At 41.6% G+C, this 13,062-nt stretch overlaps 1 protein-coding gene across 1 annotated transcript; it reads left to right on the top strand.

The window, feature by feature from the left end:
- The first annotated feature begins 379 nt into the window (after positions 1–379).
- On the top strand, positions 380–1,463 carry LOC142448758 (glyceraldehyde-3-phosphate dehydrogenase-like). Its single transcript, XM_075550646.1, has one exon. The coding sequence runs from the start codon at positions 413–415 to the stop codon at positions 1,412–1,414; it is 1,002 nt and encodes a 333-aa protein (XP_075406761.1). The 5' UTR covers positions 380–412; the 3' UTR covers positions 1,415–1,463.
- The last annotated feature ends 11,599 nt before the right edge of the window (positions 1,464–13,062 follow it).

A 13,062-nucleotide genomic window follows, 5' to 3' on the forward strand; every position in this document is an offset into this window, starting at 1 on the left:
AAAGAAATAATAAAACTCATGCAGAGTATAACAAGGAGAAAGACAAGAGAACAGTACGAAAAATCTATGCAGATAAATAGCTGGGTCTTTGAAAAGATCAACAGAATTGATAGACCACTGGAAAACCTAACCAAGGACAGGAAGGCACAAACATCAATAGTCAGGCAGAGGGATGAATCAAGAAATCACAACAGACCCTAATGAGATTAAAAGGATAATTACAGACTACTATGAAAACCTGTATTCCAATGAATTCAACAACCTGGAGGATATGGACAAATACTTAGGAAAACAATCCCTCCCTAGAATATCCCAGATAGAAGTCAAGAACTTCGGCTCTCTGCTCCTCCTCGTGCGACAGACAGCCGCCTCTCCCATTCCCGTGCAGTCCCAGCCGCATCCCCGAGACACGATGGTGAAGGTCGGAGTGAACGGATTCGGCCGCATCGGGCGCCTGGTCACCAGGGCTTCTTTCATATCTGGCAAAGTGGAGATTGTTGCCATCAATGACCCCTTCATTGATCTGAACTACATGGTCTACATGTTCCAGTATGATTCCACCCACGGCAAGTTCAAGGGCACCGTCAAGGCTGAGAATGGGAAGCTTGTTGTCAATGGGAAGGCCATCTCCATTTTCCAGGAGCGAGATCCCGCCAACATCAAGTGGGGCGAGGCCGGTGCCGAGTATGTCGTGGAGTCCACCGGTGTCTTCACCACCATGGAGAAGGCCGGGGCTCACTTGAAGGGCGGTGCCAAGAGGGTGATCATCTCTGCCCCTTCTGCCGATACCCCCATGTTTGTGATGGGCGTGAACCAAGAGAAGTACGACAACTCCCTCAAGATTGTCAGCAATGCCTCCTGCACTACCAACTGCTTAGCCCCCCTGGCCAAGGTCATCCATGACAATTTTGGCATCGTGGAAGGACTCATGACCACAGTCCACGCCATCACTGCCACCCAAAAAACCGTGGACGGCCCCTCTGGGAAACTCTGGCGCGATGGCCGTTGGGCTGCCCAGAACATCATCCCTGCATCTACTGGCGCTGCCAAGGCTGTGGGCAAGGTTATCCCGGAGCTGAATGGGAAACTGACTGGCATGGCCTTCCGTGTCCCCACCCCCAATGTGTCCGTCGTGGATCTCCCCTGCCGCCTGGAGAAAGCTGCCAAGTACGATGACATCAAGAAGGTGGTGAAGCAGGCGTCCGATGGTCCCCTAAAGGGCATCCTGGGCTACACCGAGGACCAGGTTGTCTCCTGTGACTTCAACAGTGACACCCTCTCTTCCACCTTTGATGCTGGGGCTGGCATTGCCCTCAACGACCACTTTGTCAAGCTCATTTCCTGGTATGACAATGAATTTGGCTACAGCAACAGGGTGGTGGACCTCATGGTCCACATGGCCTCCAAGGAGTAAGAGCCCCCCTGGACCAGCAGCCCCAGCAACAGCACTAGAGGAAGAGAGTCTCTCAGTTGCTGGGGAGTCTTTGCCCCTAATTCAATCCCTTAACATACTGAGAATATAACATCGGAACCCCCTGAAGGAAGGGGAGGGGCTTAGAGAGCCCGACCTTGTTATGCACCATTAATAAAATACACTGTACCTAAAAAAAAAAAAAAAGAACTTCAATAGACCCATAGCAATAGAAAAGATAGATATGGTGATCAAGAAACTACCAATGAAAAAACTCCTAGGCCAGACAGGAGAATTCTATCAAGCATTCACAGAAGAGCTGACACTGTTCCTCCACAACCTATTCCAGAGCATAGAAAAAGATGGTAAATGCCCAAACTCATTCTATGAAGCTAATATAACACTGATACCAAAGTTGGACAAGGATCCCACAAGAATAGAGAATGATAGACCGATATCTCTAATGAACATTGATGCAAAAATTCTTAACAAAATATTGGCCAATAGAATACAAAAGTATATTAAACAAATAATTCATAACACTATACTGATGCAAATACAATCTTCTTCAAAAATAGAAAAGCTGACTACCAACTTCATATGGAGAGGGAAGAAACCCAGAATTAGAAGAGAACTCCTCAAGAAGGAATGCAAAGGCAGAGGGTTTGCTTTACCTGTCTTTAAAACATACTACACAGCCACAGTGGTCAAAACAGCATGATACTGGTATAATGACAGATACTCAGAACAATAGAAAGGAACAAAAAAATCCAGAAATAAAATCCCCAGCATATAGACAAATAATCTTCAACAAGCCCAAAAAAGCATCAAGTGAGAAGCAGATGCCCACTTCAACAAATGGTGCTTGAAAAATGAATATCTACATGCAGAAATGAAGCAATATCTTTATCTTATCCCACGTGCAAGAACAAACTCAGGTGGATCACAGACCTTGAAGTACAACCCAGACTATTAGGGTCATCAACAAAGGAACAGGAACAAACATGAGAACCTTGGCACAGGGAATATATAGGCTAACTGAAATAGGAAAGGACACACACACACACACACACACACACACAGAAGAAGCTGAAATTTACAAATGGGATATACTAAGGGTAAAACACCTGTGTGCATCAAAAGACTTCCACCAAGAGAGTAATAAGATAACCCACAGACTGGGAGAAGATCTTTAGCAAGGGCACATCAGACAAAGGGCTTATTACTAAAATATACACTACCCTAATAGCCTGCAACAAGAAAAAAGCAGAGGGCCCTCTGAGGAGGTAGGCAAAGGACCTAAATAGAAGTTTCACCAAGGAGGAAACCCAAATGGACAATAAACATATGAAAAAATGTTCACAATCATTAATCGACAGAGAAATGCAAATTAAAACAACTATGAGATACCACCTAACACCCCTAAGGATAGCCCAGTTCAAAAACATCAGAGAGCAACAGATGTTGGAGGGGCTGTGGTGATATAGGAACTCTCATCCACTGCTGGTGGTCCTGTAGATACCTACAGCCACTGTGGAAAGTGATCTGGTGATATCTAAAGCAAATGGAAATTGAGCTACTTACAACCCATCAATCCCCCTATTGGGCGTATACCCAGAAGAAGTAAGAAATAGACTGCGACCAGGCATCTGCACTTCAATGTTTATTGTGATGCAATTCACAATCACAAAGATCTGGAAACAAACTTAATTTCCATTGATGGATGAGTGGATTGATGAGTGGATTAGAAAACTCTAATACATACACACGGTGGGGTAGTACACATCCCCAAAAAGCACTATACCTCCCTAAAATGCAGTGATGAACATATGAAGCACATTGTCTCATGGGAAGAGTTTGGAGGATATAATGTTAAGCAAAGTTAGCCAAGCACAAAAGGACAAGCACAAGATGACCCACTGAGGTAGGTCCAATCAACACAATGGGAACAGTAGAGAAACCAATACATAATTTATGGGTTGAGGGACAGGCACACAGGCAAGGGACAGACCAAGCCCAATGATGCAAACAGCATAACAACATTAAAAAATGGGGAAAGAGGAGGAGGGGGGCTACTGTTTATGTCTCCACAGGAAAGGGAGAGAGGGACCAGACCTCAACCTGGTACACCAAGCCTTAAGGGCAACATACTGGCGTGAAGCAGCAAACTAACAGAGAGGTCTTCAGAGCCTGGCCAGACCCTATCCCAGCTATGTTGACCACCTCCCCCCGCCCCCTCCCCAGAAGAATGCACTACAGAGAACAGCACTGAACATACAGCCTGGGGAGAATGGAAGGTCTGCCCAGACCACTCGAGAACAAACTAAGATGGAAAGAGAGAGAGAGACAGAAAGAGAGAGAGAGAGAGACAGAGAGCATGGACTGCATCCTGGCCCACCAACTTTGAGGACAACATTCTGCTTGGAGCCGCCAATACACAGAGAGAGCTGTAGGGTCGTCCTCACCACAAAACACGACATCCCCTTACTAACCCACAGCATTACAGGGTGGAGGTGGGGGCAACACTGGAGACACAGTGCAGAAATTGTGCCCAGTCTGCCCCCCACCCCACACACACACACGAAGGTGTAACACGAAGGGAGCTCAACAGAGCAACAGGGGTACAAAGCAACAAAGTTCCCAAGGAATTCTGAAAATGGACTTTAGACTAGAGGGGTAAGGGGTTGTACAGGCCTTGGCACTGCATCAGACCTGATTGGAAAACATTCATAAGGATCAGCAGACAGACCTGGAACTATTCATAGGCTTCTTCTTCTTCTTCTTCTTCTTCTTCTTCTTCTTCTTCTTCTTCTTCTTCTTCTTCTTCTTCTTCTTCTTCTTCTTCTTCTTCTTCTTCTTCTCCTCCTCCTCCTCCTCCTCCTCCTCCTCCTCCTCCTCCTCCTCCTCCTCCTCCTCCTCCTCCTCCTTCTTCTTCTACTTCTTCTTCTTCTTCTTCCTCTTCTTTTTCTTCCATGTCTATCTATATAAGATAGGCAGGATAAACAATCCCAAGGAGAAATCATTGGGACTGATGGTTCCCAGAGTAACAAGGGAGAGGAGGAGGTGGGGGAATAGGAGCGGGGGAGCCAACAAACACAGGGACAAAGGAACAACAAGAGATCTAAAATTGATGGTGAGGAGGGCATAAAATGCCTGGTGGGGATCAATCAAGTGCAGTGGAGCCAAAAGGAAGTACATAGAGCCGAATGAAGGTCTAATATGATAGTGAACAGAAAGAAAGTAAAAGGAAATAGAGGAAAGAACTAGGAGGCAAAATAAATGTATAGAGGTATAAATATAGGCAGGTATGTAAATAGATTAATATATAATGATAGGGATGTAGGTCTATGTACATAGGTTATGTATTAAGGTAACAGATGGACAATGGGCCTCTACTCAAGTCTTCCCTCAATGCAAGAACACTGTTCTAATAACCTGGCATTCTGTGATGCTCACTTTTCCGACACGATCATTGAAGACAAAACAAGTATGAAAGCTAATGTGGTGAATGAAGCTGATGGTGTACAGCTATTACAAGATATAGAGTCAGGTGTCTTAAAGGCTTGAAGTTAAACAAGCAGTCATATATCAGAGAACCAACAAAGCCCACAGGGAAGAAGCACACCAACCCGTGTGATCACGAGGTGTTGATGGAATCAAGTGTCAGGTATCAGAAGACCCCAAACAAAAAGCCATTTCTATGTGAAGGAGGGGGGTCAGAATGGAGACCCAAAGCCGATATGTAGACAATTGGACATCCCCTTACAGAAGGGTCACAAGAAATGGGGGAGCCAGCCAGGGTGCAGTGTAGCACTTGCTCCCCACACCCCACTCTCATGATCTGAGTTCTATCTTACACATCTGGCTAGACCAGAGCATGTACATTGGTACAGATAAGAGCTCTTGACACATAGAATCCAGGACAGATAAACCCCTCAGGACCAGTAGCGATTCCATAAAGGTAGGGGGAAGGTTGGGGGAGAGGAGGAGAAAGGAGGAACTGATCACATTGATTGATGTACAACAACACCCGTGCCTCCCCAAGTGGACGAACAATAGAAATATGGGTAAAGGGAGACAGCGGATGGTGTAAAATATGAAAATAAAAATAATTTATAAACTATCAAGGGTTCACAAGAATGGTGTGATGCGGAGGTAGGGGGATAAAATGAGCTGATACCAAGGGCTCAAGTAGAAAGAAAATGTTTTGGAAATGATGATAGTAACATATGTACAAATGCGCTTGATACAATTGATGTATGGGTTGTTATAAGAGCTGTAAGAGCCCCTAATAAAATGATTTATTAAATTTTTTAAATGGGCTAAGGACATTCACTGTGCTCCTTCTGACATCTCTCTGGAAAATTAACATTAACTTAAAATCTGAGTCAGCCTCCTTGACAACAAACTGCCCGTAAAATGTGGCCTGCAGAGCCTTAATTGGGTTTACTGCATGTTCTGAATGTTACTACTATACAAAAGCGCCCAGCATTGGGTCCGATCCTCCTCCACTCGGTACTGCTTGTGCAGTGTAAAAGAGCATCGTTAATCTGGTGCTTTAATGTAACCAGGCAAAACCAAACACTAACTGTTTACTGGAAAATAACACAAGAAAAGATAGCAAATGATCTTGATCAGGAATCTAGAGTTCCCACCTGGGGGTGGGGATGTGTGTGGAATACTTGTCTTTCTACCATCGTCCGAGATTGACTTTAATACGTCAGGTATAACCGTTCAGTGGAACTATTCCAAAGACCTTTGATGATTAATGATATAATGAAGGTGATTCCATCAAACTAGTGTTTCCTCCCCTATGAAGCCCGTCACAATCTGCCAAATCAAAGAGAGCAAAGCACAGAACGCCGGTACTTGCCAACACTCTGGGTAATTTTGAAATTCAAGAACACAATTAGACCCGAACTACGCATCATTATTAAATTACAGCACGGTTCTGCCATTCTTCTTCCCTTTGTTGCCAAATTAATAGTCGTCACTGGACCTGAAATAGCAAGTGGCTGTTGAACAGCAGGAAATTATATATAGTACAGAAGGGGTCAAGCAAATTGTATTAGTTGAGGTTTTCGAGCGCATTTTTCACGCTAGATATTAATTCAGAAGCGCTCCTGAGATAAACCATTTGATCTTCATGGCATCTGAGGGAGAGAGATAGTGTCATCACGTCCACTTTTCAGAGGAGAACACAGAGACCGAAACCCATAAGTAACTTTTCTTATCATACACATTTTGAGTGCTACGGCCAGGAGTACATTTCTTAGTTTTGCTTATACTGTTTCCAGCTAAATGGCAACCTTTAGCCTCAAGGAGAATGGAAAGATAGTGGGAGGTGGGGGTGACTTGGCTAGTAATCATTGAAAGAGACAGGTCTACTGTCAAAAGAGTCAGGGTGGTGTCAGAAGAAAAAATAAAATTAAAATTTGAACACAGAAGGTAAGGAATGAGAAAGCAGGGGTAGCTGATAGAAGACATAACAAGACAGACAGAGGCAGCAAAGACCACAAAAATGTCCAGTGATATGAGGCCTAGCAGCTAGAAAGGTAGAACTGGGGTCATGATAGGGGGGGGTGAGGAAGTCTCAAAGAACCAGAGGCATATTGTGTGTCTCATCGATGTTATATTGCACCTGGTTGACCCATCCACTCCTGTGACCCTTCTGTGAGGGAATGTCCTTGAAGTCTCTGCTCTTACTCATTCACAACAGTATGTTTTTTGTTTGGGGTTTTCTGATGCCTGTTACCTGATCCCATCAACGTGTATGATTATAAATTAATGTATTTACATAAATACATGGCTATACCTATACCTCTATAAAGAGCTTTTGCCTCCTAGTTCTTTTCTATATTTCCTTTCACCTCCCTTCTGTCTCACTTTCATGCTCACCTTCCATTCCATTCTCAGTAATTCCTCTGAGATACATTGCAGTTGATCAAACCCCACCAGGCATTCTACACCCTTCTCACCATCGATTCTAGGTCCCTTACTGGTCCCTTGTCCCTGAGTTTGTTGGCTCCCCACTCCCCCTCCCCGGCCCCTCCTCTCCCATGTCCCCTCCAGAACCACCATATGAAGACTATTGATGAGGCAAATTCTTTTTCACATATTGATTTACCACAATATAAAAATTTTTTAAAGGGAGTATTGTCTGAAGAAAGCTAAACATTATTATTCTAATTATGTGATAATTAGATAATTTTCTAGAAAAGACAAAACTATAGAGAAAGTGAAAAGATTATTGGTAGCCATGGGGTATGGAGGAGGGGGACTGGGATAAATAACTGGAGCATGGGTATTTCAGGGCAATGAAATGACATTGTATGATTCTGTGATTGTAGAGGAGCCCTGGTGGCACAGTGGTTATCCATTGGGCTGCTAACCCAAAGGTCCGCAGTTTGAAACCACCACTGCTCGGTGGCAGTGAATTTTTCACTTCTGGGTTTTCTTTAGTGAATAATTAAGAATATTATACACTTGTAAAATCCATAGAACTCTACAACATAAGGACTAAATCCTAATATAAACTAGGAATTTAAGTTAATAATAATATGTCAATACTGGTTTATCAATGATAACAAATTTTCTACCTCAATGCAAGATGTATATGATAAAACAATGTGCTAGAGGTAATGGGCATGCGAGAAGGTAAATGAGAATTCTGTGCTTACTAATGAATTTTTCTGTTATTAAAATTACTATAAAAATTAAAGATAACTTTTTATGTGTTAGGTGTAATAAGCCCTGGTGCACTGTGAGTTACCGTAGTTGTTGGGCTGCTAACTGCAAGGTCAGCAGTTCAAAAATATCAACCTCTCCAAAAAAAAAAAAAATATCTTGGCAATCTTATGATCAAGTGGCAAAAATTATATATTGCAATTATTAATTAAGGCAAAAAATAGCCATGATGTTTTACAATATCATATTGAAATAAATATTACATTTGAATTTTTAAAAGAGAGAGAGAAAAAGATAAGACTATGTGCTCCAGTAAAGATTTACCAGTTCGGGAGCCCCATATAGGGTCAAAATGTGTCTCAATCAATTTGGTGGCAATGACTTTGGGTTGGGGTTTGTTTAAAATTGCTTAGAGAGTGGGAAACCATGCACAAAGTTCCCGCCTAAACGCGAAGTCCAAACAAACCACAGAAAGAACCAGAGAAGGAACATTCCCCTGCACGCAGCACTGGAGGAAGATGCCATTATGGCCTCCGGTGCCACCCAATCTGGAGGGTCCGTCCCCGCATGTTTCTCCTGTTCTTTGTGTCTGAACTTCAGACTTACAAAGATGCCTCTGACCATCTGGGCCACATTGGTGGTTGCCAGGAGCTGAAATAAAGAAGAAATAGGAGGAAACTACTTAAAATAATCATGTTTTACTTTTGTATGATGGAAATGTTTCAGCATTAGACAGAGGTGATGGTCTTACAACATTGTACATATACTCAAGAAATTACCATTCACTTTTAAGTGATTGATTTTATGTTGTGCGGTTTTTTCATCTTAAAAGTTTATTTTTAAAATGCTAACTATTTTTATATGCCTATCTATCTTTCAGCTCTCAATATTTTCAGATGGTAGGTTTCCAAAAATGCTTCTTGAGGAAGCATGATAATTTTTGCAAAAGCTTAAATCTGCCTTTAAAGACTTTGAATCCTATGTATCACCATTGCTAAGAAAGACCCCTGTGAAGTAATGTAGAGAAATAGTTATTGCATGCCACATAATACATACACAAGTGCTCCTTCACCACCATAACAACATCTACCCTCCAGGCACCCGTCTCCTGGAATTACCACTTACATGAAAATAAACTTCAGCTGAAAGCTATGAGTAAATCAATTCAAAATAGAATCCCTAACTTGCCAACACTGTGGAGATGTTTACCAATATTCATGCCATTTATATGCACTGCTCACTGAAAAAGCAGTTCTTGTTCACATATTGCTCCAAGAATAAATCATATTGACAAGGCAACAAAATGCGGTCAACTCAGAGATTTGTTGACTAATTACCTATAAAAATCAATCCTTTCCCATTTTATGCTTTCAGACAGCACCCACTCTACGATCCAAACCCATGGCCTTCAAGTCACTTCCTACTCATAGCTGCTTCCTACTCCTCTGATAAACGTTGATCCCCCACAGTGAAGACACTGTTTGTTACTGTTTCCTTATGCCTTTTCATGGATGGCAGCTGTTGACAGATATGAATCTTGGATCTGCCTCTTGAAATCTAGTAGGTATGGGGAAAATTATTTTACCTCTCTCAATCTGTTTTCCCATCTTAGAATTGGTTGGTCTTAGGATTTTAGAGTACTAAATGTAAGAGATTGATAACTAAGTACTTAATCAATCATATGTTTACATATCCACACCATAAGAATTTGCACTAATTTTCATGTTAGGAATAATTCAGATAAACTGATGTGCTACTTTTAAATTGGCTAGCATGGCTTCTAACAGAACCAGATTGGATCACGATTGCCTAAGTGTGGAAAGACGGCAAACTAGACAGGTAGTCTATCCAGACTCTCCACAACAAAAACAGGAGAGACCAAATGATGCAGATACAGAGGATTATCCTGGAGCCCTGGGTTTCAGGGAAAGGATAGGGAAGATGCTGAACAAAAATAGAAAACTAGGAGATATGAGAAACTGCTTGACACAGCACAGGCATTATGAACTTTGACAAGCCGAGTTCTAATTAGGGGAATGACCTGATAATACACTCTGCTCATTCAGGACCATACCGACACCCACATTGATGGCTGGCAACAACTTGCTCCCTATTCCCTCATGGTAACCAAAAGCATAGCCAGCCCTCAAGCTCACTTATCCCACAGCCAGTTACACCTCCATCTGCGCAGCCCCTGCTCCATCTGAAGGTGGAGATGTGCCCCCTGGATTGGTCTGTAAAGGCAGACCATTCCCGGGTTTGGAGACATATGCTCTTTGTCTCCTCAGGCTAGCAGAACACACAAGGCTGAGATGAGTACCTTATCCCCAGCCACCTCCTGGGCTGGCAGGAATTCCATCTGAAACTAGGATCCCTGCCCACAGGTGCCCTTTGGGAACACAGGAACGCCCTCTGGGACCAGGTGTCCTACTCCTAGCCATCTTTGACACTGATAGGAATTCTGTCCAGATCCAAATGCCCTGCTCCCACCCTTACTGTCCCCATGGTCTCCTTGGTCATACTGAGTGCCCTGTCTCCTGAAACCACCTCAACTAACAGCACCACCACCAAGGTGCCCTGGCCCTGCTGCCCTGTTTTCCTCTTTCTTTTATGTCTTTATCTTTCACTATTTTATTTCATTTTTCTTCTACTTCCTTTTTCTTTTTATGCCTTTACTTTTTCTTGCCTTTTTCTTTACTCTACTCTTGTTCTTTTCCCTTTTTTCACCCTTCATAGTTTTGTTTGTTTTTGTTGGGGGTTTTTTGCTTTTTCTCTTTGGTTTTTTTCCCCCTACTCTTTTACTTATTTTTATTCATTGTTTTCTTCTTGATGGAATTGGTTATTTTTTATTGTTCATTATTCATTTTTAATTTTTACTGCTATCTTTTGTTGTTTTTGCTGTTTTATTTTTTCCATTTCATGTATTTATTTACTTATTTATTTATATCAACTATAACTGGAGACAGGAATTGTGACCACACTGAGCAGTTACATACACCCTGCAGCTTTATTTCCTGGATAAGGGGCATTATCCACTTCTGATCACTAGTAGACAGTGAGTAACATAAGCCCAACCAGCCATCAACTGCTATTTATGAACAGTAGGGAGCTTTGCATGTACTCCCATCCTCTATCGCGCTCACTAGGAGACAATGGTGAGCATCTAAGTGGCAGCAAGCTAGAAAACAAAGTAACACATCCAACCCACTCAGTACCCATTAAATATAAATGCAATACATAACATCTCTGAAGTAACAGAAAACATCAGTTTACACAGCACAACAAAACAAAATAGAGTGGTCCAAACAAATGAACAAAATACAGAACTAGCAGATATTCCTGAGAGGAAAATGGCATTGGAAACAGCTGGTAAGGAATTCAAAAGAGTTATATTTAGATACTGTATTAGGTTGGGTTCTCTAGAGATGCAAAACCAGTAGTACTTCCATTTGTTTGTATATAGAAAGAGATTTATATTAAAAAAATTACTTAAATTATTGTAAGAGTACTTAAGTCCAATCTGGTTTAAGTCAAGCTTCTCCTGACTCATGGAAGCTGACAAACAGGAAGCAGGATGATGGATGATGAAGCCAAGGAAGCAGGGGGCACAATCTGGCAGATGCAGAGGTAAATGAGTCTGAAGTTGGCCAAATGAATCCACCATTGGTTGTCCACTGAGGATTCTGGGAATTGGCAAGCAAGGCAACATGAAACCAAGGAGCCAGATGCAAGATTAAGCTCCAGCAGAAAGTGAAGTCAAAGAGAATTCAACTTTCCATGATCTCTTTCAATACAGAAGACAACACTTCCAAAGAGATGTCACCAGGTTATAATCCAATTGACAGGTTGGACTCCCATTCTTACCCTGGAGTGTTACATGGCATAAACCCTAACCATCACATGTACCTTTAATACATTGAGAGGAAGAGCAACAAACACACACACACACACACACACACACACACAAATCAAGAATATCACAGGTAAGATTCTGGAAGAATTTAGGTAAACACTACAAGAGAAAACTGACAAAATTAAAGTTGGAAACCAAGCAAAAACAACAAATGGTAATCCAGAAATTAATACTAAGACTTCATAAATAGATCATACATTGAAAGAGCAAAGGAAAATGCTTGCATCAGTAAAAGACAGAATTAGTGATATTAAAGGAAATGTTCACAATATAAATCTGTTAGAAAAACAGTAAATTAAATTTTTTTAAGTAAAAAAAGGTAAAAGATGATATGGGACTCCATGGAAAGGGATAACTTGCTTGTGATCAGAATTCCAGAATAGAGAAAGATTAAATAAATAAAAATAAAGTGAAAATTGTTAAGGACTTGATAGAAGAAAACTGTCCTAGTAACATGCACCCAACCCACATAAAACAGGATAAACCCCAAAAGAAAGTTATGATATTATATCATAATCAAACTCTCTGAAAGCAAAGACGGGGAAAAAATCCTGAAAGCTGCTTAGGGGAAATGAAAAGTTACCTGTAAAAGTTAAGCAACAAGACTAAACTCTGATTTCACCAGGCAGAAAGACAAGAACTACTAGAAAGAGTTCTTCAGAAAGAGAACAAACAATGGCCAATAATATGAGATTAACATACATGATAACACCACCTGGAAAGCAACATCATTTTAAATGATTTTAAAAGGGGTCCAAAAGAGTGTCAACATCTTCATAATAGGAATCTCAAAAAAGGAAGAACAAAGACTCATGCAAATAACAACAAAAGCAAAGCAATGCAAAGAAGATATACCACTGAAGGTGGTGTTTCCATCTCTCTAATCCTATACCAGAATCTACTCGGTGTCAGTGAGTGAGTGAGCAAACTTTCACCTAAATAATTCTGCCCTCTTCAATATGCACTACCTCAAAACAACAGTTTTAGCAGCCTTGAGGGATGCAAGTCGTGTTTCTTTTAAATATTCTTTGAGTATGGGAAATAGAGAGAA

This window comes from Tenrec ecaudatus, chromosome 5 (genome assembly GCF_050624435.1).
Source record: "Tenrec ecaudatus isolate mTenEca1 chromosome 5, mTenEca1.hap1, whole genome shotgun sequence".
Lineage (NCBI taxonomy): Eukaryota > Metazoa > Chordata > Mammalia > Afrosoricida > Tenrecidae > Tenrec > Tenrec ecaudatus.

Coding starts and splice junctions, on each gene's coding strand:
- LOC142448758 (XM_075550646.1), top strand. CDS start 413: ATGGTGAAGGTCGGAGTGAACGGATTCGGCCGCATCGGGCGCCTGGTC.